The sequence below is a fragment of the Chanos chanos genome, chromosome 10, assembly GCF_902362185.1.
Source record: "Chanos chanos chromosome 10, fChaCha1.1, whole genome shotgun sequence".
In the NCBI taxonomy this organism is placed as follows: Eukaryota; Metazoa; Chordata; class Actinopteri; order Gonorynchiformes; family Chanidae; genus Chanos; species Chanos chanos.
Window position 1 is genome coordinate 38522656 of NC_044504.1, and position 23933 is coordinate 38546588.

General features: G+C 42.0%; 2 protein-coding genes across 4 annotated transcripts; both read left to right on the forward strand.

Annotated features, from left to right (window-relative positions):
- Positions 1-205: 205 nt before the first annotated feature.
- Positions 206-9755, forward strand: pcbp3 (poly(rC) binding protein 3). Of its 3 annotated transcripts, none has more exons than XM_030787243.1 (12): positions 206-280; positions 564-587; positions 728-760; positions 876-992; positions 1372-1503; positions 1949-2077; positions 3101-3244; positions 4703-4744; positions 5997-6072; positions 7465-7517; positions 8074-8243; positions 9719-9755. In XM_030787243.1, the coding sequence occupies exons 1-12, from the start codon at positions 206-208 to the stop codon at positions 9753-9755; spliced, it is 1032 nt and encodes a 343-aa protein (XP_030643103.1). The 3 variants fall into 3 exon arrangements, with proteins under 3 accessions (XP_030643103.1, XP_030643104.1, XP_030643105.1); XM_030787244.1 differs by having other exon boundaries at positions 3101-3175; positions 5994-6072; XM_030787245.1 differs by having other exon boundaries at positions 3101-3175.
- A 12607-nt stretch (positions 9756-22362) lies between these two features.
- Positions 22363-23163, forward strand: lrrc3 (leucine rich repeat containing 3). Its single transcript, XM_030787247.1, has one exon. It carries the CDS (start codon positions 22363-22365, stop codon positions 23161-23163), a length of 801 nt encoding a protein of 266 aa, XP_030643107.1.
- The last annotated feature ends 770 nt before the right edge of the window (positions 23164-23933 follow it).

Below are 23933 nucleotides of genomic sequence, written 5' to 3' on the forward strand. Positions count from 1 at the left end.
TGGTGTGTGCTGGAAAGGCCCCTGTATGTCTCTGAATCACAGACATGTGATTTAAATGCTCATCAGCCTGTATTTTACTTATGTGATTCTCTCTTTCCCAACGTTTCCAGTCCGTACTGGTGACTGGTTGGCTGCCGTTCCATCGCTATCTTCCTGCTCCCGGGGACTTCCTGTCACGTGACCACATTCCCACTTCACTCCCAGAATGGAACCCAACAAAGTCCAGTCAGAGGGCGGCCTGAACGTGACCCTGACTATACGACTGCTCATGCATGGCAAGGTCAGCAAAGCCTCGTACGATGACTGTGTGTGTGTGTGTGTGTGTGTGTGTGTGTTACTGTCTGCAGTGGTTGTCCAGCTCTGACCCTCTAACTGAGGTCACATTTTACATGCTTGAAATTCTACGTGTTTAAGTATCTGCTAGCAAATTAATTTTCAATTTAAATTTTCGAAGTGGGCTATTTGAAAGTGAACTATCATTAACGCCAATCATAAGACACCCAGCAGTTCATGAAGAGCTGTTTTCACATTTGTCTTTTGACTTTCTGTATCTATTTCTGCAGGAGGTTGGCAGTATCATCGGAAAGGTGTGTGGAATTTATACATTATAAAATACAGCATGTCATTTATACATTATATAATACAGCATGTGCATCCCAGCAGACACTGGACCAAATAAACACTCAAATGCAATCTTTTTTGTCTGTCTGTCTGTGTGTTTTGTCAGAAAGGGGAAACTGTTAAGAAGATGCGTGAAGAGGTATATCTAGACCTTTCTGATGGTTCATCTCAGATTTAACCTCTCTTTATTTTCCTCTCTCTCTGACTGTGAGGAGAAGCCGCTGGTATAACCTTTCGCTCTCTGTACCCTACAGAGCGGAGCACGCATTAACATCTCCGAGGGTAACTGTCCAGAGAGGATCGTCACCATCACAGGCCCCACAGACGCCATCTTCAAGGCCTTTGCCATGATCGCCTACAAGTTTGAAGAGGTAGATAGTGTCACGTCCCGTCTGGCTGGGCTTTTATACATACCGGTCTTTCCCACAATGCACTCTGTCTTTATCTGACGGACCGGAAAGCTGAAAAAGCGTATAGTAACAGTAAGAACAGTAATAGTAATGATGTGGTAGTACTGACTCACCTCAAACAGTGCATTTGGTTGGGAAATGGACAGAGCAAAGGACCACGACAGTAGAAACAAAATGCTCAAAACATTCAACAATAATAAAATTACCCAGCTGACGCAAAGACTAACAGTAACGAAGTAAAAAGGTCTCCTGAAATCAGATTTTATCCGTCTGCTAAGAGGCCAACGTTTTATTTTTCAGTGTCTGTAAATGTCTGGAATCATCTTTGATCTGTCTCTAGGATATCATCAACTCCATGAGCAACAGTCCAGCCACCAGTAAGCCCCCTGTCACCCTCCGTCTGGTGGTCCCAGCCAGCCAGTGTGGTTCCCTCATTGGGAAGGGAGGGTCCAAGATCAAAGAGATGAGAGAGGTAACATTGAGCCCCATCCCACTGTAAGTCCGGCACATCCTGCCAGAACATGCGAGAGAGACACTACTGGGATTTCTAGGATTAAAATGCTTTTGAGATGATAGGATTAAAATGCTGTTGAGATTAAGTTTTCTGCCTGGTTTCCTTATACAGTTTAAACTATACAGACAACCTTGCACTAACAAATAACATTCAGCTCATCAGCTTCCATCATGACACTTAGAATAAAGCCACATCAATTCTGTCCTTGATCTCTTTCCACATGGAGGATTGGCTGCTAGTGAATAAACATTAACTAATTAACATTCGTTAATAAGCTATTCAAACTGAGCAAAAACAACAGCTAAATCTATAAGATATTGGTCAGCGAGAGAATGTCAGACGAGGCCAAGTGTCTTTAATGAAGGTTAGTGTCTTTGGCTGACATACCTGTGTCCTGGTTCAGTCCACAGGGGCTCAGGTACAGGTGGCTGGTGACATGCTCCCCAACTCCACCGAACGCGCTGTGACAATCTCCGGGACACCAGAGGCCATCATCCAGTGTGTCAAACAGATATGTGTGGTCATGCTGGAGGTACAGTAGGGGTCAGGAGGTGGGGAGGTGTAGTCTATCCTCGTGGCCCTGTGAGTTTTTCAGAACCAAATACTCTCAGTCAGTTCTCACACGGGCCTCACAGTGCCCTCACCTCAATTATCCAGTCAGAGTTTCTATGGTTGGCAAGTAACTGCACGCACGCACGCATGCGCGCACACACACACACACACACACACACACACACACACTCACTCACTCACTCAATCACTCACTCACTGCCAATCAAACACCTTTATTGCCTGCTTTGACTGGTGGGCACATGTGGCCAGTCTCAGCTGTGGTGAGTTTCATCTCTTGCTGTGTTTATTGATTCAGGTGTTTTCTTTTGTCTGCTAACCCAGTTGACACGTAGGTCTCTGCTGCTGCCGATCAGCACTGTTACTCTCTGGGAATGTATTGAGTGGATGCCATTCTAAACATACTTCACAGACAAGCATGCACCTTCCACCTAAATCAGTGATGTTGTGTCTCTCAGAGAGATACATTATTGAAGCCACTGGACAAGGTTAGGATTAGGGTTAGGGTTAGGGTTAGATACATAGCGTTGAATTTCCATGTTTTCTCGTTGTGCAGCAGTACTAGACAGTGAGTCTGAGAGAGAGAGAGAGAGAGAGAGAGAGAGAGAGAGAGAGAGTTATTGTGCCCAGGTAAATGAATACAGATTCTTGGACGATGAAACTTCACCAATGGCCAGAAAGCCAAAGACAAGATCATTGCAGCTGCTGTCTTCCTTTTCTATGTCTGTTTCACACACACTCACACACACACACACACACACACACACACACACACACTCTCACATACACACACACACACACACACACTCACACACACACACTCACACACACACACACACACACACACACACACACACTCACACACACACACACACACACACACACACACTCACGCACACACACACACACACTCACGCACACACACACACACACACTCATCAAGCCTAATGTTGTCTCTGCCTCTGTCCCTCTTCCCCTTTCCTAGTCCCCACCCAAAGGTGCCACCATTCCCTACCGCCCAAAGCCCGCCTCCACCCCCGTCATTTTTTCAGGTGGCCAGGTAAGAGCCGACCCGCTGGCAGCGTCTGCAGCCAACCTCAGCCTTTTACTGCAGCATCAGCCACTGCCTGTTAGTCCACTCAGGTTTCTCTCCTTCACAACTGCATGCCGCCACACACAGCCCACCTCCTGAAAAGCTTGACCAGAGAGAGGGGAGAGAGACAGGCAGAGAGAGAGAGGAAGACAGAGATGGGGGAGAGAGAGACAGGGACAGAGTGGGAGAGGGAGAGAGAGAGAGAGAGAGAGAGAGAGAAAAAGAGAGAGAGACAGGGAGAGAGATGGACACAGAGGGAGAGAAAGACAGAGACATATGGGGAGAGAGACAGAGATAGGTAGAGAGAGAAAGAGAGTGAGAGAGAGACAGAGAGGGGGGGCAGAGAGAGAGAAAGAGAGAGAGAGAAAGAGGGAGAGAGGGACAGAAGGACAGAGAGAGAGAGGGAGAGGGAGAGAGAGACAGGGAGAGAGAGTGAGAGGGAGAGAGAGAGAGAGAGAGAGAAAGAGATAGCAGGGAGAAAGAGAGGGGGACAGAGGGACAGAGAGAGAGAGAAAAAGAGAGAGAGGGAGAGAGAGAGACAGGGAGAGAGAAAGAGAGAGAGAGCTTGCCTCAGGATGCCATCTTTGAGGAGGTGTTAAGTAGTGCTAAGTATTTAAAGCCTCTGTTGCTACACTGTAGCCTCATGTTGAATTCTTAAAGAGGAAGGAAGAGTAATGGATGATTCCACCACTGATTTAAAGCTTCTCACGTTTCATTTGGTCCTATTGGATACAACTGCAAGTTATCTGCCTCTTAGATGCATTCAGTTTCTCAGACCTCAGTGTTTCATTTGGTGTTGCGTGCACTGAGAATATGAACGTTTTTAAAAGTGTAAATATTTTAACACTCCTTAATGATGTCTGGTGTGCAATCTCTTCTGATAGACTCCTGTCCTCTCTCTTCGCATAGATAACATATCCTTTTAATATTGTCACGACTGTGAAAATAAAATAAAAACACAAATCTGATGGAACAAAATGGGAAGCTTCGTTCTTCAAATGTTCTTCTTTTTTTAATCAGTCGGTGAATTGGTGTACGTAAACTTAGTCACAGAGATTTGCAATATTAAAGGGATATTTTATCAGGCAAGTTTTTCAAATTCATTTCAGCACATTTTTATCAACCAAGGTCACACAGTGTTTGGAATATCCGTTCAATACTTTAACATCATCTGTTTATTTAGCGCTGTCTGTTCTCTAATGCCATACACTTACCATGGCCATAAATGACATACAAACCCATAAACATCTAAAAATCAAACAGAATATACAATACTGAGAAAATACTGTCCAAATTAAAATGAGATTGAAGTGACAGTTGGTAATTCCAACTGCAGATGAACATTTTATTTTTTTTAAATGATCAGATCATGCCAAAGTGGCTTATTATTTATGCATTGTTTATTATTATTTAAAGAAATATCAGCTCTTTGATAGACGATGTAGGTTCATGATAATACTAACTACCTCTTTTTTCTCCCTGTCTTCTTCACAGGCCTACACAATTCAGGGACAATATGCCATTCCACACCCAGATGTGAGTTCCCAGAATCCTCTCTTCCTCTCTCCCATACAGCGTCAGCAGCCTGCATGGCTCCGCGTCAGCTCCTGTTAATATTAAACAATATTATTAATGTAACATTTCTGATACGTAATGTTCATCATGTGACAACCTGACGTTGGTCTCAGCCTACGCCTTCCAAACATGAGAGACTGACTCATGAGGACTTGGCCTGTTGCACTGGGACTTTTTTTTTTGTTTTGTTTTTTTTACGTTTTTTCCACGGGAGCTGAAACGTTAACGATGAATCAGGCTTTGGGAAGGCGAACGCTTGGCCTTACATTGACTGAAGGGATCAGTGAATCAACACTAGATGCCTAGTTATTCATAATAGACCCAATGAGGCCATATTAGGAGGTGATAGAAAGTCCTAGAGGCCAAACGGTGTCCATTAAAAGAGTTGTTTAATCAGTCTCTGTCAGAGGAGTATCCGGAGTGCCATCATGTGCTGGTGCTTTCAATCCGGGATAGGCGGTGATTGATGTTTGCTGAGGTGTTTGTTGACATCACAATCAGTCAAGAAGAGGTTGGCTGTCCCTTTCACCCTCATTAAAACTCCACTTGCAAGGCTCACACGGTTGCTAGCATCAGGCCCCAGCAACCCCGACCACGCAAAAGAAAGGAAACCGTAGCCTTTGTAGCTGTTTACTGACAAAGTGTAATTGGATTAGAAGAGCGTTTGAAGGTTGTGTGACTTTGCAAGGTTGCCCTATCCCTTCTGTAGCTACCATTAAAAAATAGAACGGCCTTACACAAGGTCCAGGTATGTATCAAGAAGATAAACTAGGGTGAAAACTGCACAAGCAAAGAGCATTCACATTTTCCTAAGATTAAAAACACCGAAAACACTCTGTCATCACTCTCTAAAGAAGTAGAAAACTCAAACCCAAAATTATGTCTTAGCTTAATACCATTCTAATCAAAACAGACACTGTCTGACTCGCTTAAAAAAAACAGCAAAAAAACACTGACACTTACTAAGTCAGGCCAAGTCCTGCTCAAGTGCTTTAGTTCTCTCTCTCTCTCTCTCTCTCTCTCTCTCTCTCTCTCTCTCTTTCCCTCTCCCTCTCTCTCTCTCTCCCTGCCTTTCACTGCACTTCCACCACAGTGTGTCATGGCTTCTTCTCCTCGTTGTCTCTTTATTCTAGTTTAGTTCTTGATTTCTTAGTGTGACCTGTGTTATAAGAATAACCTCTTAGTTTTACTATCCCTCCCACCCCTTCAGCAGTTGACCAAGCTCCACCAGTTGGCTATGCAGCAAACCCCCTTTACCCCCCTCGGACAGACCACCCCTGCTTTCCCTGGTACGTACCCACAAACCCTTTTCGAGTGTCCTTCACTTTGTACCTACAGAAACATTCTCTCTCTTCTCTCTCTCCGTCTCTCTCTCTCTCTCTCGCTCCTCTCTCCTCTCTCTTTCCTCTCTCTCTCTCTTCTCTCTCTCTTCTCGCTCTCCCTGTCTCTCTCTCTCTCTCCCTACCTCTCTTTCTCCCCTCTCTCTCTCTCTCTCTCTCTCTCTCTCTTCTCTCTCTCCTCTCTCTCTCTCTCTCTCTTCTCTCTCTCTCTCCTCTCTCTCTCTCTCTCTCTCTCTCTCTTCTCTCTCTCTCCCTCTCTCTCTCTCTCTCTCTCTCTCTTCTCTCTCTCTCCCTCTCTCTCTCTCTCTTTCGCTCGCTCGCTCTCTTTCCTTCTCTTCTCCATGTTGCGCTTCATGTCATGGCCCTGGTGGTTGCTGTTCTCTTTACTGTTGCTCTTTTTTTTTCCTTTGTTATTTATGTTCCAACTTTTATTTATTTATTTGTTTGTTTGTTTGTTTCTTTGGGGTTTTTTTGTTTGTTTGGAAATATGTCTTTTTTTGTGCAAAATTAGGGACATCAGGAAAATGACTCAAGGACTCCATTTACATGACACAGCTGGGGCTTAGACATAAAAAAGAAAAAAAAAAAAAAAAGATAAATTTCCTCAAGTAATATTAAATTCCTTCAAAGTCACTTGCTTAATACGGATAAACTATTTGCTGACTTGTATAATATAGTCATCTACAAAAACACAACACAATTCCCATGAACATAAATGGTGGTACTCATTGTGCAGCAGGACTGTGATGGGGGACTGAAGGGTTTTACTGTTTGGTCCATGGCAGGATTGATTGACAGGCCTGATACAGCTGCTACCATTCAAACGCATTCTCCACAGACAGCTACTTAAGTGTGGTCACTCTGGAGTGTCATCTCCAAATGATCTCCTGAGAATGACATTGGAAAAGGAAAAACATGAAGCCATCAGTCTTGCGTCCATCCTCATTAATACATTTCTGACTGTCTCCATCTCAAAGTAAATTTGAGCGGAATAGAGTGTGGGTTATTGTCAATCTTGAGAGCATTGTTCTTGTTCTGAGGGAAAAACAGATTCAGACCTACACACTAGCCTCAGCCAACCGTGCCAGGTTAGGCATGGTTACAGCACGCCTGTCTAAAACCAGAACATCAGAATAATCACAGGCACATCATTGAGGGTTATATTAAGCGTTCCCTCTTAAAGCAGATGTGATTGGCCCTCGGGTCATCATTCACACACAGTATGTCGTCTGTTAGAAGGGAATATGTTTCACCAGCCGTGAGCAAAGTCCAAAACAGAAACGTGTACAATACTGTTTATCCTGCCTGTGTCTCCATTTTCCCCTCTGCTCCCTGATCTAGGTCTGGATGCCAGTCCCCAGGCCAGTACTCATGAACTCACCATTCCCAATGATGTGAGTACAAGGCAGCTCTGGACTGGATCTCTCACAAGACTCACGAAACCTTTGAAACAGCTCTGTCCAGAGGCATATGCTATTACTTTACTGTCAGTCTTCATTTCACATACCATGAACTAGTTCATATGAAAGTGTCATGAATGCACACTCAGAAAAGTGGTTCTTCGGTTATGAAACCTTAAGACTCTGTGCTTTCATTGGAGTTTTGACACATATCTGTCTGTCTATCTATCTATCTATCTATCTATCTATCTATCTATCTATCTATCTATCTATCTATCTATCTATCTATCTATCTATCTGTCTGTTTGTCTGTCTATCTATCCTCTTTGTTCATTGTAATCCAGTATCACTGACCCATCCATAACTGTGCCAGCGGATTAGCATGTCATTCATTGGTCTGATATATCCATCCCTAACAGCCAAGCAGTCACCATATCATGTTGTTCTTACTATTCAGACATATGATAATCACAGGCACTAAATGTCAAGTCAAAGTCAAACTGTCATTGTGGCTTTCTTTTGTAAGAACCTGTGGTAATTTTTTTCCCAGTTAATAGGCTGCATTATCGGGCGCCAGGGAACCAAAATCAACGAGATCCGGCAGATGTCTGGGGCTCAGATCAAAATCGCTAACGCCATGGAAGGATCATCAGAGCGCCAGATCACTATCACAGGAACCCCCGCCAACATCAGCCTTGCCCAGTACCTCATTAACGCAAGGTAGGCCCCGACACCACAGTGTCACACTGACAGTGCCTTCTCTCTCCCCCCTTTAAAACCGGATCTTTTATCTCATCAGTGTTTCCAGCACAGAGCACGCAGGCTACTCTAGTACTCTGCACTAAACCAGAGATCATTTACGCTTACCGTACCACAGTTCCACAGTACAACTGCTCATAAATTCTCGCACTTTGCTAAACTTCAAGCAACATTAATTACACCATGAAATTTACCACCGTAATGTGTTTCCATGTGTCGTGTTCTCTCACTATCTTTTCAATACTGTAATAAACTGCTTAAGACGCTACTTTAAAAAAACGTGGGGTTTGGGATCTTCAACTTTACGGACCTGGAAATCTTTCTATGACTTTCTATGGCTGAGGTTTCAAACTGAGTGAAGCCGGTATAGCTTTTGAGGAAACACATTAGTAAGGCAGAATGGAGATCAAAGGGAAACTAAAGAATTAAATGAGAGTGTGGTGTAGTTGACATGTTTTCTGAGTAACGCTGACAGGTTAGTGAGTGAGACAATCAGAGTTTGTTCTCTTGTTTTTATGGTGGGCTTTGCAGCGTAGATACCTGTGGGGCTGCAGCACTGACTAACGGATATTGCTTTTCCACGGTTCCACTGGCAGGTTCAGAGACGTGGCAGCCATGTGGAATGACCCCTCAACCATGACCACATCCTGAAGTTCCAATCTGCTCTCTTTATCTGAAGCTTACAGCCGCTGTTTCCACAATTAACCTTACATATACCCTCTTAGAGCTCTCGCCCCCCCCGCCCCCCCGCCTCCTTATGTCTACTGTCTTTATGATTGCCAATAGTATGTGAGCAGGTCACTGCTAAAGATATGACAAAAAAAAGTGGTTTGATTTTGTCTATGTTATGTAGTGTTTCAGTATAGTAGCTCAGCATGCAGAACACGTAGAGGCCTGTTTAGGTCAGTATTCTTTTCTGTTTGCTAGATTAGAGTATGATTGCCATTTAGTCCTGTAGTTTCTTGTCAGGAAAGCATAAAAAAGTACAAAAAATGTAAAACATAAAAAATCAAAAAACAACAAAAAAAAAATTGTAATTGCATTTGATTGCTTCCAGGCAATGCTATTGGCTAGAAAACTAGAGTAATGTGATGTAGGGATGCGGTTATGAAGGAAAACAGGTTGGAAATGCACTTTAATTCCAATCAAGGCCTAGAAATAAGAGGGAAATATTGAGACTGCAATGCAATGTTGACTTTTTTTCTTTCTTGTTTTTCTTTTTTTTTTTTTTTTTTTTTTCCAAGTTTAAGAGACAAAGGTCTCCATCGAAGGAACTTGTTTTCTGTGTAAAATGCATCTGTGAATCCAAATGCATGGAGGGAAACACAGTGGACCGAGCTAGCAATGTAAAACACTTTCAGAATTGCTTTATTTTCTGTTTTTTTCTATCTCTTTTCCCCTCCCCCCCTTTCCCTCCTTCCCCTTAACTGTTCTAGGCTGACGTCTGAGGTCACTGGAATGGGCACACTCTAATTTCTACCCATCATCCTTCACTGCATCACATGACCCTTGAGCCAATGGCATTGCACCTGTTTGTTTTCTCTCTCTCTCTCTCTCTCTCTCTCTCGCTTTCTCTCTCACTCTTTCTCTCTCTCTCTCTCTCTCTCTCTCTCTCTCTCGCTTTCTCTCTCACTCTTTCTCTCTCTCTCTCTCTCTCTCTCTCTCTCTGCACTGAACTATCCTGCATTTTAAGTGATTAAAACTAATTTATATTCTATGATGTATTCATATTTAAGAATTCCAGTTTATTGTTGCTCCTCCCATTACCCTGCGTTGTAATCTTGATGCTCCACCCCCCTTGTTCTGAACCTCTTAATTTTTAAAAGGACACTTTACTTTTTTTGACACTCTAGTACCTTACATGTCACCAACTGGCGCTCTGTTTACCATAAATCTCATTGTAAATTCCTGTGTCTCATCTTACTTTTAATAGATATTCTGCTGTGTTGTGCACTGTTGGCATAAAAAAACCCCATAAAAAACGAACTCGATAAAAAGATAAATGAATAAACCCACATACACTAAGGTCCACAGATAAGTGTTAAGCACAGAAGAGAATTCAAAGCCTCTGCTTTTTACAGGTATGAGCCCGTCTCTCTTTGCCACTGTGCATTTCACACAGGAATATTGGAGAAGGCTGATGAAATGTTTGCGTCTCTTTAACACATTTCTTCGTAACTTTTTTTTTTTTTTTTGGCATGAAGATGCATTATCAGTTCTGCTTCTCTATTCATTTTTTCCCATCTCTCTATGAAATATCAAACAAAGCATGGATGACATATGCTAAATAAGCAGGAGGTGGATGAGATGAATGAAATGCGATACTTCATGCTGGCTGCGGTGCAGGATGCCATGCTAATGAACTGGAAATTGAATGTGGCAGAATGTCGTGTAGCACGTGTCTGACACGAGGTCCACAGTCAACGGTGCCACTTATTTAGGTGGAGGAAACAATAAACACACAAACAAACATTGGTTTGCCTTGAAAGTGAATACAGATTTACTGATAACCAACTCTGCCATGTTCCGATGTCCCATGCGTCCTCTCTGTATGTTTTCCCATGCGTTGTGAATCTGTATTCGTCGTGCGATTACTGTATTTTTAATTCAGTCCCTGAGACTTTCCACAAAGATTCCATTCATCATTTATTAGTCATACAGAGGGATCCGCTCCAGCATGCGTGCATTAATCTGGCAAACAGTTGTTCAGGACTAACTGAGTGTTTACACAGAACCCACACCTTCTGCCAACGAGACGTCCCCACTGCATGCCCACACAGTGCCAGGCTTTCTGTTCTCAGTCCTCCAAATGGTCAAAACAAATTTGGGGCCAGTTTTTGAGGCCAGTGGAGCGTTTGAGGGTTAAGGCTGAAATCCCTAAAGTGTAGTGACAAATTTTCTGCCCTCGTCTGCCCGCCTCCAAACCAATTCTCTCAGTTTGCTTTGTTGATTCTGGTCTGTAAGATAGCTGTTTTTTTTTTTTTTAATCCCTAAAACATGAACTGCATTCAAACACCATGCCCAGTCAAGGTAAATCAGTCCTATACATTTACCCTATAATAATAATTCAGTCCTTTTTTCAGGCCATAATACCTAAGCACAATATGAATGCCTTGTTCATTTGACTGTGTTTATAAGACAGTTTGTTTTGTGGGCACAGAATTGATTATGCTGTAAACTGTACATGATAAACATTAACTTATTCAAAACATTAATATAAACTATGCACACAAAGCCCTGTTACAATAGAATCAACATTAGACTGTGGCTGCTTATCTGATTCGCGAAATTGAAGTCTTTTCTATGAGTTCAGGTTTTTCAGAGGGACAGGACCACAGCCTAGAAGAAACTTAAACCTCTCTGCTTTTTAGAAAGACCAGTGTCATACGGTGTGCCCTACATACAGATTAGTTCTGTACCATATATGGCTTTCACTTAATGAAATGGCTTTTTGACTCTTTTTGTGTGTGTGGTCCTGGTGGTAAAACGGCTGGTTTAAACTGTAGAGTTAGGGTATGGGTTAGTATACCGTTAGTATACTGATACTATACTGATTCCTGCAGATGCCAATCTAACCTTAGGTCTCTTGAGTTTGCTCTGCTTCTCCACCTCCTCCAGACATCTTACTGAATAGTTTTGATGTAAACAGTGACACGACTTTCATGTCTCTCTTCAGCATTGAAATCTGAAAAGATTTGATGACTGCGGATGAAAGTTGAATGTAACGTGAATGATTCACTAAAACAAATGTTCCCTCCATTTCAAACACCCATGAAATAAAAATGATGCCTTTAGTTAATATGTACCAGAACTTTTCCAAATGGATAACATTGATATAGCAACATTTAAAATGCACTGTAATATTTCTATTTGGTGTCTTCTGTACACTTCTGTAAAACTCTTGAGTGGACAATTCTTCAATATGTACATGTAGATACGATTATTTTCCAACATGGATAGTAAGATCTACAAAGTTTAGACGTATTGATATTTATTCGTAGCTGTGAGTGCTCACAGTAAATGTCTTAGAATTCAGCCGTGATTTCCCGACAGCTTTTGTAAGAGGCGATTGGTTTAAGCATCTCTTCTTTGCATCTGAAGTGTGCGTTTGAACTGTGTTTTGAAATGTAGCATTTGTGTCAGTGTCTTTGACTCTTTGTGAGCATTAAGTTAGATTGTATGTCATTGCAAGGCTGTGTCTTGTAATCATCGTGTGGAATGTTTCATCTGTAGCTATAATTAATCTGAAATGTGCCACGCAGTGGAACGTTAAGTGGAGAATGATGTTCCGTTGGCACATGTATTATTATTATTATTATTATTATTATTATTATTATTATTATTATTATTATTATTTACATGTTGTCAGAGCTGTAGTTTTACACTGGGTGAATAACTGCTGATTCAGAGGAATAGCTTAAATGCAATAATAACATTTTCAGTATTTTGCAAAGTGCCAGATTAAAGGATGAATTCCAGCTGACAAACTCTTTCAAATGACTTGTTTCATCCATCTCCATTCAAACTCATGACATCACATTCACTCATCTCCATCCCAGCCATTAACAGCATTTACACATATACGACTCAATTCGACTAAGTTACACATCACACACGTGCACATTATGTTTGGAAATGTCCATTAATTAGTCATTTTACTTCACTTACATATTTTTTTTCATTGTACTAGAGCAGCAAAAAAACAAAACAAAACAAGGGCCCTTACCCGTGTTTGTGCTTATGTAAATTCTGCTGTTTGAAGTTCTCAAGAGGAGGAATTATTTTACGTTGGATAATTCACTGCTTGCAGGTCTGTATTAGATTTAAATTACTGAGGTTAGGTTAACTTTGAAATGTTTTGTAAAAAGGAAAAAACAATAAAATAAAGTTTCTTTTTCCCTTGATTATCTTGTGAGTGTCTAATTTCAACATCACCATCCTAATGTAGGCCATAACACAAAATATAACCCTTGAATCTTATTCACACCACTAGAGGGCGCTGAGTAGTCTAAGGATGGTTTATGGATATACATTTTGATATCACTGTTCCTAATTATATAAATCATTCCATACTTTCTCATTGAGCATACAGCCCATATAATTTATTTCTAAGCTAAAGTATTAATCATATCTTCCCAAAAAATTAACTGTGTGTCCTCAACATGCATTACCTTGATTAACAAAAGGGGGAAAAATCCCGACTCCTGAGCATAGGGGATAATTAACTGTCGAGCTGAAGGCATTGTTTGCCAGCCTGACCTGAATCCGGCTGAAAGGTCGTTGTCGGTCATGGGACAGTGTTGACCTGCTATGACGCTGCTGTTGGGCTGACCTGAGGTGCTCTGTAGAGCCAGAGTCAAGGTTACGACTGCAGGGCCTCGCTCTGCTCCTGCAGCAGGAGGTCAGTCTGCAGGGCCTCGTTCTGCTCCTGCAGCAGGAGGTCAGTCTGCTGTGCCTTGCTCTGCTCCTGCAGCAGGAGGTCAGTCTGCTGTGCTTTGCTCTGCTCCTGCAGCAGGAGGTCAGTCTGTGGAGACCAGTCTGTGGGGATCAGTCTGTGGAAACCAGTCTGCAGGGCCTCGTTCTGCTCCTGCAGGAGGTCAGTCTGCTGTGCCTCGTTGTGCTCCTGCAGCAGGAGGTCAGTCTGCTGTGCTTTGCTCTGCTCCTGCAGCAGGAGGTCAGTCTGTGGAGACCAGTCTGTGGGGATCAGTCTGTGGAAACCAGTCTGCAGGGCCTCGTTCTGCTCCTGCAGGAGGTCAGTCTGCTGTGCCTCGTTGTGCTCCTGCAGCAGGAGGTCAGTCTGCTGTGCTTTGCTCTGCTCCTGCAGCAGGAGGTCAGTCTGTGGAGACCAGTCTGTGGGGATCAGTCTGTGGAGACCAGTCTGCAGGGCCTCGTCGTGCTCCTACTGCAGGAGATCAGTCAGGTCGCAAGCTCGAACACCCGATGGCAACAAACAATCTGAGCCCTCACTGTTACACAAAAGGTTTGCCCAAACATAACAGGCCTCCAGTACAGCTCTGCCGTCTTAATGGGATATTGAGAAACATGTCCCTCTATCTTAAAGATCTTTAAATACACTGTAGAAAGGTGTGTACTCATCGATCATTTTTCTCGATTAAAAGAAGGACAGTTTAATTAATTGGCCCTAGCTGAAGGTTATCTAATTGTGCTCGCTCAGACAAAAACACCAAAGAGCCAATGAGAGGCGACGCTGGGGTGTGTGGGCCTGTATCCAAATTAGTGTCGTCTCTCTGGAGGTAGGAGAGGTCACCTCTGCTCCGTCAGTTTATTCCAATGGCTAAAAATAAGCCCAAATGAAAGCGCCTCTTGATCATGCTCCCTGAGTCCCCAAATGCATTTTGCTGAACATTCGTTCCCCTGAAAAGAGCAAATTAATCCTGATGACAAAGTCCCCGACAAAACAGGAGAGCATATCAACAACAGGGAATACGGGTCTTCCACGTGATCTGCTTTTAAAATGTAGTATGTATTAACTGGTAGCCAAGCACTGTCTGCTCTCTCTCTCTCTCTCTCTGAATGGACTTTGGTGTGCTGTTTCACATCCTGCTGCCTAATGTATTTGTGTAAAGTACTGAATGTAACTAAAGAATTAGGCACAGGTATAAAAGAACAGTGTGAGAACTATAACACAAGCATTAGATAAATAAGAATATATCAAGGCCGAGAGCATCAAATATTGTGAGTTTCCCTGAGCATGTGCCTCTTGTATGTGTGTCTGTCTGTGTGTCTGTCTGTGTGTGTGTGTGTGTGTGTGTGTGTGTGTGTGTGTGTGTGCGTGAGTGTGTGTGTGTATGTGAGTGTACATCTGTGGGTCTGTATAAGTGGGTGGGTGACTGAGTGTGTGCTAAGGAACAAAGTTTAAAATTGCAATCTCATTGCAATTGTGATTCCATATAAACACATAAAATACTGCCTTTTGAACACCATGTCAACATTTGATGCTTGTTTCATGAGACTAGATGTGAATGCGTGTGCGTGTGCATGTGCGCGTGTGTGTGTGTGTGTGTGTGTGTGTGCGCGTGTGTGCGTGTGCACGTGCATATATGTGTGTGTGTGTGTGTGTGTGTTTGTGTGTTCTGTGTGTGCTCTGTGTGTTTTCATGTATGTGACACAGACATGGTAAAGTCTATAAAGATGGAAGAACTTACTGCTGAAAAAATGCTGGGTAGTCAAACAGGAGACATGGTTTGGTTGGTGAAACATAGCACACCAGATCTCTTTGTTTAGGATTATGCCTGTGTGCTGTGTGTCTTACTGAGCACAAAGCAACAGAACCTTTGCCACGTTTCTATCCTGTTATGGTAACCGCTGACCGCAGCAGCGGATGGTAGTTAAGGTTACCACAACATAGGATTCCATGCAGTTCACTGCGTGTCCAGGAAATAGGACAAAGCGTGTTCCTCATGAAATTTACATTCACAGTATTAAACTGGTCCTTTCCTCTCACAGACACCTCCTGCCCTGACTATCTCACCAGCTTCTGATTTCCCCTGACCCCAGACAGCGTGAGACGTTTAAACTGAGCCAAGGCATTGGAGACCTGACTTTGAGCCTTTTAAAATTAAATCGAACAATAAACACCAGGTCCCGAAAGCACTGTCAGTCCCCATAAGAGCTCATTTCATTTCCTCCCTAAAGTATGACTGAATCGGGGGAAAAAAGATGACATGGTTTTAAATGAGTGTTGAGATGAGAGGGGATCTCAGGTCAGCAGAGACACGCTCACTGCGCCCGGGTGCGGAGTATAATGGCCGTCACACTGTGCGTCTACAGGCCTCAGAGATGACAGAGCGCTGCAGCTGTCAGCCTGTCGCTGTGTGACTGTATTCAATTACAGGTAACTAATCATGCACAGTGTCTCTGTGCTGCCTGCAGTTGCTTCCTCTCGAGTACATTATAATTACTCATCTGTCTCTGAACAAAAGTCACTCTGCTCCAGCGGTCGCTCGACTGGCGCTAGACGCCCGGTGTAACTGAGCAAGGAGCTGAATTCCCTCAGGTGGTAATGCCGTTTCTTTTGTTTTTTTGTTTTTTTTTCTTTTCATTATGTAAAGGCTGATTGTTATGTTGCATAAAATGGTGCATGAAAAGTAATTAGCCATGTCCGCATGCATTATTCGTATAGCCAGAGGCGGAAAACGCCCAGAGGCGGAAAACGCCCAGAGGCGTTTAGCGTGTGTGTAACCTGAGAAGGTTTAGTCTCACTGATCTATTGTTTTTTAAGTGGTGAAAATGTAATAAGCGAAATGAACAAAACACGAACAAAAAAACAACAACAATAACAAGCTGCGTTTTGTTGTTTGCAATATACTGTTTCCAGAACTTTTGATGGGATAATTTACTTTTCAAGGCAAAGTTTTCATATGTCAAAATATCTATTTAAAGATCTCATTTTGAAATAAGCCCCTTAGAATAACCAGCTATAAAGCTTAGAGACATTTTTCTACCCCTGTGCTTCAAAACTTCACACACAAATTATTACAGTTAATAACCCCATACCAACAGTTTAACTGAAAGAAGTCAAACTGGGTCCACAAAGAAGTCCAAACCCTCTTTCACTGTAAACTGAAAATGTCTTTGACATGGAGCAGACTTGATTACGTTGCAGGTGGCCAGTGCACCTTGTCCAGTCCTGGAAAAAAAAAAAAGCCTTCCCGTAATTGTGATAAATCCAGGGTGATATAAGGGTCCTGTGACCAGGATTTAACCTAACAGCACAAATTGTTGGTCACACACCTGCTCTGGCTGAATGAGTTAAATGGTTTCAAAGGACGAGTTTACTCTTGGCAACTGCCACTTGTAATTTGCTCATTAAAGAAACATAGGTGTGTAGAATTCAATAAGGATGTGTGTGTGTGTGTATATACACAACTGAGAGAGAGAGAGAGAGAGAGAGAGAGAGAGAGAGTGAGAGAGAGAGAGAGAGAGTGAGAGTGAACTACCTTCCTTAATGAATAATTAGACTCAGTTTGTCCATTGCTAATGGCCACAGTGTGTCCGTGGCCTTGACTTTGTCTCCTCTTCAGAAAGCACTGTGCTGGAGCCTCATGCATCTATCTCCTGACTCACATGGCTGGGCTGAATGATGGGTTTTCTATTCATGGTCCACACTGAGGTTCCTTGGGGCAATTATGGGTAAAGACACTCTAAAGATGTGTCAAATTATGCTTAATTTAAATAAATGGAGACCCATAGCGAGCGCTTATCCCTGCCATTTACTTTAGTTACACAACAGTCGCTGAACCTGTTTTATGACCTCAGCGGCAGTACACAGTATAATTTACCTGTATGCCACCTGAGTGCACCTTTTAAAGTCATATTTTATCATTAACAGACATACAGCAAAAATTAAATGATTTTCACCTCAAATACAGCTCTCAGCTGAACAAAACGATCATCTCCCCATCCGTAAAAAGCAAGCATAAACTGAGCACTGGTTGTACTATGCATTAGCACTAAACAAAAGGCCTATAATTGCTTTCCGTGATGAGGATAATTATTATAAACACAGTATCCAGAGAGTCAGTGATAAACCTGTGGGCGGTAGGGTTTAACTGAGATAACCAGATATCCAGCTACATTTATCAAATGATCTGTTATGACCCCAGTCCTGTGTAACGCTGTCATATCATAAGAGAGATTAGCACTAAGTTACTCTCATCTGTATGTCATCACTCACAGCACAGACTCTAAGAACAAGAAGTGGGACATTCCCTTTGCCTTACTCTAAGTCTAGCTGTACACATACAATAGAGGTAAATTATTGTGGATGTATTAATATCTCATTTTAACATTTGGATTGTAATTTGTCATGGAGAAACAACTGGTTGTCTTTTTAGTTGCACGTACAAAAGTGATAGGATAAACATCACTCTTAACCCGTCTGTCTGAGTCTGCTGTCTGTGTCTCCCTCTTCTCCTCCTATCGTTTAAAGTTAACATTGATGGGCCGTCAGGAGTTTCTTGAAATGGGTACTTATCTCTTCTCACTATGACTGCTCCTCACGAATTCAATCGGTCCTCAGGCAAGAGAGTCGGCTGGGAGGGATGTTGTGGAACTCATTCCAAGCAAACCTTTTCTTTCTTTTTCTTTTTTTTTTTTTTTTTAATTGGTGCTGTATCACAAATTGTCTACAAGAGCCCATTCTAACACGTTATAATTCTTTGAGCACTGACTAAATACTAAATTTGTCTCAGTACCAAGCTTTAAGTACACAAAGACTGCACTTAAAGGAGTGTCCCCTTCTTTCTCTGTGTGTAAAGGTTTGACAAGATTACGTGGTTTAAAAGACCAATCGCAAACACAGGCCCTGGAGTTTTGTAGGATCATTAACATTTTGTAAATTTATAGCAGGCCTATGTGAAGACGTGCTTAAGTAATTAAATTCAGTAATTCTTGAAATACAGGCACATCAAACCCTGTTTTGTCAATACACATCCTTCGCTTGAAATGTGACAAACAATTATGTTGCGTTTTTAATGAAATTTGCAAGACTTTATCAGATTAATGTGTGTTTACAGGGCATCTTTAGTTTTCTCTCATCAAACCAAAAGTGAGGTCATTGTTTCTAAAAGTGGATTGTTGCTGTGTCCTCACACACACAGGGGATGTGGTTTAGCATGTACTGTTTTCAGGCCTGAACATCACAATAATGCTTACAATGCCAATGGGCAATCCACATTCAGGGTCACACTTTATCAGCCAAAGAGTGTGTTTTCAGTTAGCTGTTTCAGTCCATGACCACAACATTAAATCACTGTCCTCCAAGCACATGAACATATGTGCACATACACACACACACAGATCACAGATAGGTATGGCACACATATGGAGGTCTGAAATCAACCTGACTTTTGTGTCATTCTGAGAAACAAACAAATCCATCAGGACACAAGTAAGTTTGAAGAACAAGAGCCATGTCAAAGAGGTTCCACTCAGAACCAGCAGCTTTAAAACTATTCTCAATTTTCTTTTCTTTTTTTTTTTCTTTTTCTTTTTTTTTAAAGGTGTCATTTAAATATCGAGTTCATTTTTCAACTAATCATTTCCAAGTAACTTCTTTGATGAGATATTCGTCTCATTTCCAGGCAAAGGTGAGAGAAAACGTTCTCCACTTCTGTCCTTTCAGCATTTAGTCGAAGAACACAATATTTCACGGTTTTATTCTTTAACAAGTGAATAAACCGATCTTTAGACACAATAATGTTCACGCACTTGTTTGAATTGGTTTCCTGCTACGGGAAGGTTTGTCTTCCACCGTGAGACTTACACGACACATAAGCGCTTTTGGCTCTGGACTAAAAGTGTCAGATGTTACCGACAGAACATGCATTCATTGGATCATTTATGTTGTTAAACTATATTTTAAGGGTTTCTTTAAAAAACAACGTCAAATAAATTGAGAATCTGTTCATGAACTTAAAGAAAGCTTCGATCAGGTAATCAGGCAATACAAGCGTAGATCTTTCGTATATCAAAACAAACCGGATTAATGATCAACTGTAAAGAAGAAGAAGATGAAGAAGGGGGGTGGGACATCTTTGACATATATTGACAAACGCATGATCGTTTATGAAGTTTCATTGTGTGTACATCAGTAGTCCAATACAATAATAATAATAATAATAATAATAATAATAATAATAATAATAAACTGAAAGGGAAATAAAAGGATAGAAGTAAACTTATTCGATTCGAATGAAACGTCTCGCATTATACTGTACTTATAAGTATACATATATGCTTCAAAATGCGAGCCTGAGCAACTGTTGTACTAGGTAATAATTACAATGTACATACAGTAACATTGGGATCCATCTGTCCTCCCTTGTCAGCTTTGGGATGCGCGGCGCACCTATTAGTAGGCGACCGATTATTGGTTTGCTGCTCTCCGTCAGGAACGGGTGGAGCGATCGCCTTGTGTATTAGTATCAGAGACAGCAGAGCACAATAGCCACCCAATCATCGCACAGCTCGCCCCTCGTTCTCCGTCCCATTCATTCGAGTATTTGAACATAATAGAGTACGACTGACTGAAGTAGCAACAAGTGTGTTTTTTTCAATCCATTTTACGCTTTACCTTGAACAGTTACAGGTATGGTAGCCTCTATCTTTCATTCCAGCGGATATAAATTTAAAATGTTTGCTTGTGTTGTTTGCATGATACATATTTGTACGTTTAGTTCTGTTACGCATGCTTTTATGTGCTTTCTATGTCAAATGTGTTAGTCAAATAGCTTTAAAGTTGTCGACAGAAGTGGTTTAAATTGTATATAGTCGTCTCAAAAGGCATACGCGAGGGCGGGCAAAAAGTATAACTCTTCTCTAATGGGGATTTCGTGCAGAAGTTAAATATGACATTGCGTTGGCTGCGTTAAGTAGTAACGTAGTGTTATTCTTCCTGTCTAAAATTGCGTTCGGCTAGCCTACTCTACAGAGTGGCACACACGGACATCAACACTGCAGTTTACAGGTCCTGCACCCACCTCGCTACATCTGGGCAGATTATTTAGTCAATTAGTAGAGAGACGTCTACCTTCGTGGGTAATGAACGTGCAGCGTGAAGAGTTCTGTAGAAATATTTGCATATTCGCCCACTAAAATCACCATCCATGAAACACTAAAATTTATCTTTGCTATGAATTTATGATTTTCGTTAAGATTATTAACCTCTGCTAGTGTCTCTTCCAATTGCGCATGTGGGTAATCGAAGTGGGCTAGGACTTAGACCAGTTTTACGCAACTGCAAATCGGCATTGATTTGTTCTTTATGATTTATTTTAGTTTTGGTTTAAAACAGATATTATTCCATTTGTGTGTGTGTTGTGTTGTTTCATCAGTTTTCAGTAACACAATCATGCAGTAGGCCTACAAAAACCAGAACAAATAGCAGTCAGTAATGTTTTGTTTGTTTGGTTGGTTTTTTTTTCGTATGAAGCCGAATCCACTACCCACACATTTGAATATAAATGAAATTTTCATGACCTCTATCTGGACAGGTCTCGAAGTATATTATTTTTCCTCTTGACAACATGTGTCTGGCATGAGTGTACCTAGTGGATGAGATTTGAAAAGGCATGTTGAGATGGCGTCGGAGCGTGAGTGTCGTGTTAAGGTCCAGGTTGCACTGAGAGAGTCCCCATAAGAGCACGCTGTGTCAGCATTCATCTGGTTTTCCCACAGTGTAAAAATACTGATACGCTGAAGCACGGTCTCATTATGTGCGATCCGAGGAATCTAATTTGTTTTGTTTGTTCAATGTTGTCATTATGGGGCGCAATCATCATTAATATACCTCAGTGCCGTGAAGGGGAATGGATTTTCTGCTGTAGAAATATATACAAATGAATCTCTTTCTCTTAAAGCAATCAGATTATGTATGTAATGATTAGCATGTTGTGAGATGTGCTTTAACTCAAATGGATTGCCGCTGATGACCAAATTAGAATGATTACAAAAAAAAAAAAAAAAAAAAAAACCCAAAGAATTTGAAAGAATGAAAGAAGCTGCTATAACTTGTACACGCCAAAGCAAATTCAATCCATGTTCCTCGGACCAACATGATCCTCTGAAAAACTGATGTGAGTTGAATCTAAAGAAATAGGCCAATGCCCTGTCCAGTTGCACCGTTAGATAATGAATGTCAGGTGGTACTGTTAGACAGTAAATGTCTGGTTTTTATAAACATCCATCCGTTATCTGTTTTTGTTCTTTCAGTTTGCAGTTTGGCAGGAGCATGCCAGCAACACACTGTCCAGTTTTACAGTACATCTGTTTTCAGCTGGTAGTTATGGATCTTAAACATTCAACAGCTGAATGCCCCATTTCCTTTCACACCTTCATGGGTTCTTTTGGCTTCTTCATTAAACGCTCATGAAGAATCCCATCAGTCCCAAAAATCACTGATGTCAGTGGATTAACATGGATGAAGTAGCAATGCTTTGGAAATGCCAGGAAATGGTCTGAAGGTCACTCCAGTAAAACACGGATAAATAATGAGTGGCCTTGATCTCCTCATATCTACATATCGCGTCCCTGTGTCCTGAACAGCCCATATCGGGATATGACTTTCCCTATGGGGGCTCATTTGTGTAGGAAGCGCTTTACTTTATCAGCCTATGTGCTTATCTGGGGCTTTCATTGTGCTGTAATCCTTCTGCACCCACTGGCCTTAGCCTGTCCCAGAAGTTGTCACTGCTCGGACAGGAACGGCCTAACAGTGGTGCAGTGTGTGTCCCGCAGTCTGGCTCAGATTCCCGACGATCTCCCCCAGGATACCGTTTCCCTGCTCCTGGCCTCCAACCACATCACCCAAATCCCTCACCAAGCTTTTAAGAACCTTCCAAGGCTGCAGGAGCTGGATCTTTCGCACAATGCTATCGACACTGTAGACGCAGGCGCCTTCCGGGGTGTCTCTGAAAGCCTGAACGTGCTGGACCTGTCCCACAACCACATCCGCAGTGTGCCTAAGGAGGCCTTCGTCCGGTTACACGCCAAGATCAACCTGTCCAACAACCCGTGGCACTGTGAGTGTACTCTGCAGGAGGTGCTACGGGAGCTCAGATTAGACCCTGAGACGGTGAACGAGGTTAACTGTCACACCTCAGTGGAGGAGGAATACTCTGGCAGACCCGTGATCCAGGTGCTGGACTCGGGAATCAACTTTTGTAACTTTCATCATAAGACCACTGATGTGGCCATGTTTGTAACTATGTTTGGCTGGTTCACAATGGTGATTGCCTATGTTATCTACTATGTGCGGCACAACCAGGAGGATGCTATGAGGCACCTGGAGTACCTCAAGTCTCTGCCAAGCAGCTCCCAGACAAGCAAAGATTTTGACACTGTCAGCACTGTACTGTAGCACCCAGATGACTCGGCAGGGTGTGTTTGAATGTTTTGATCAATTCATGGCACAATTACAGGCCTTAAATTCCAGTATTCTCGGGACGATTAAAAACATATCCAGACAGAGGACATGTCCATACTAAAAATGCAGCTTTCTTACCAATGTTTGTGATTTTCTGTAATTTTGACAAAATGTAAAGATTGATTGTTATACTCATTTTTATTTAATTGCTGGAAGAAAATAGTATGCAAAAATATTTGGACTTAGAATGCATTTGTCATTAACTTGCGTTTATTTACGTATTTACCTACCTGTTTGTTTATTTGTTTGTTTTCTCTGAGCGTCTTTCTTTGTTTCCAAGCAAATGTTTAATATGAATCATCTTTTAATCATTAGTTTACACACTAATAGAACAGTACTCGACAGCTGATTCACAACTATTGACTTTCTGCTTTATAATCATGGAATAAATTAGTATCAACTAGCATCATTTTTTTATGAATATGATCACTGCCAAATGTGCTGTTCTTTCAAACCCAGTTCACCTGTCTGTGAAGGATGTTGCATGGACTGCCTGAATTATGTGTGTCCAAGTGCCTTCTGGTGTCTCTAAACATAAGCACTGTGCATTTGGCTGGCTGCTCTTAGCGACGCCACTCTTAAGCCATGGTAACCTTAAATACTGTCTGTCCAGTCCTAAAGCCTGGTCTCAAGGCCAGGGTTGCAGTCTGTCCAGTCCTAAAGCCTGGTCTCAAGGCTGGGGTTGCAAGATGTAGTGAGAATAC

What these genes read in the sequence shown, in the direction of transcription:
- pcbp3 (XM_030787243.1), top strand. Translation starts at nt 206, where the DNA reads ATGGAACCCAACAAAGTCCAGTCAGAGGGCGGCCTGAACGTGACCCTG. An exon ending in AGATCAAAGAGATGAGAGAG is followed by an intron (nt 1,504 to 1,948) that starts GTAACATTGAGC and finishes GTCCTGGTTCAG; the next exon opens with TCCACAGGGGCTCAGGTACA. An exon ending in GACCACCCCTGCTTTCCCTG is followed by an intron (nt 6,073 to 7,464) that starts GTACGTACCCAC and finishes TCCCTGATCTAG; the next exon opens with GTCTGGATGCCAGTCCCCAG.
- lrrc3 (XM_030787247.1), top strand. Translation starts at nt 22,363, where the DNA reads ATGACTTTCCCTATGGGGGCTCATTTGTGTAGGAAGCGCTTTACTTTA.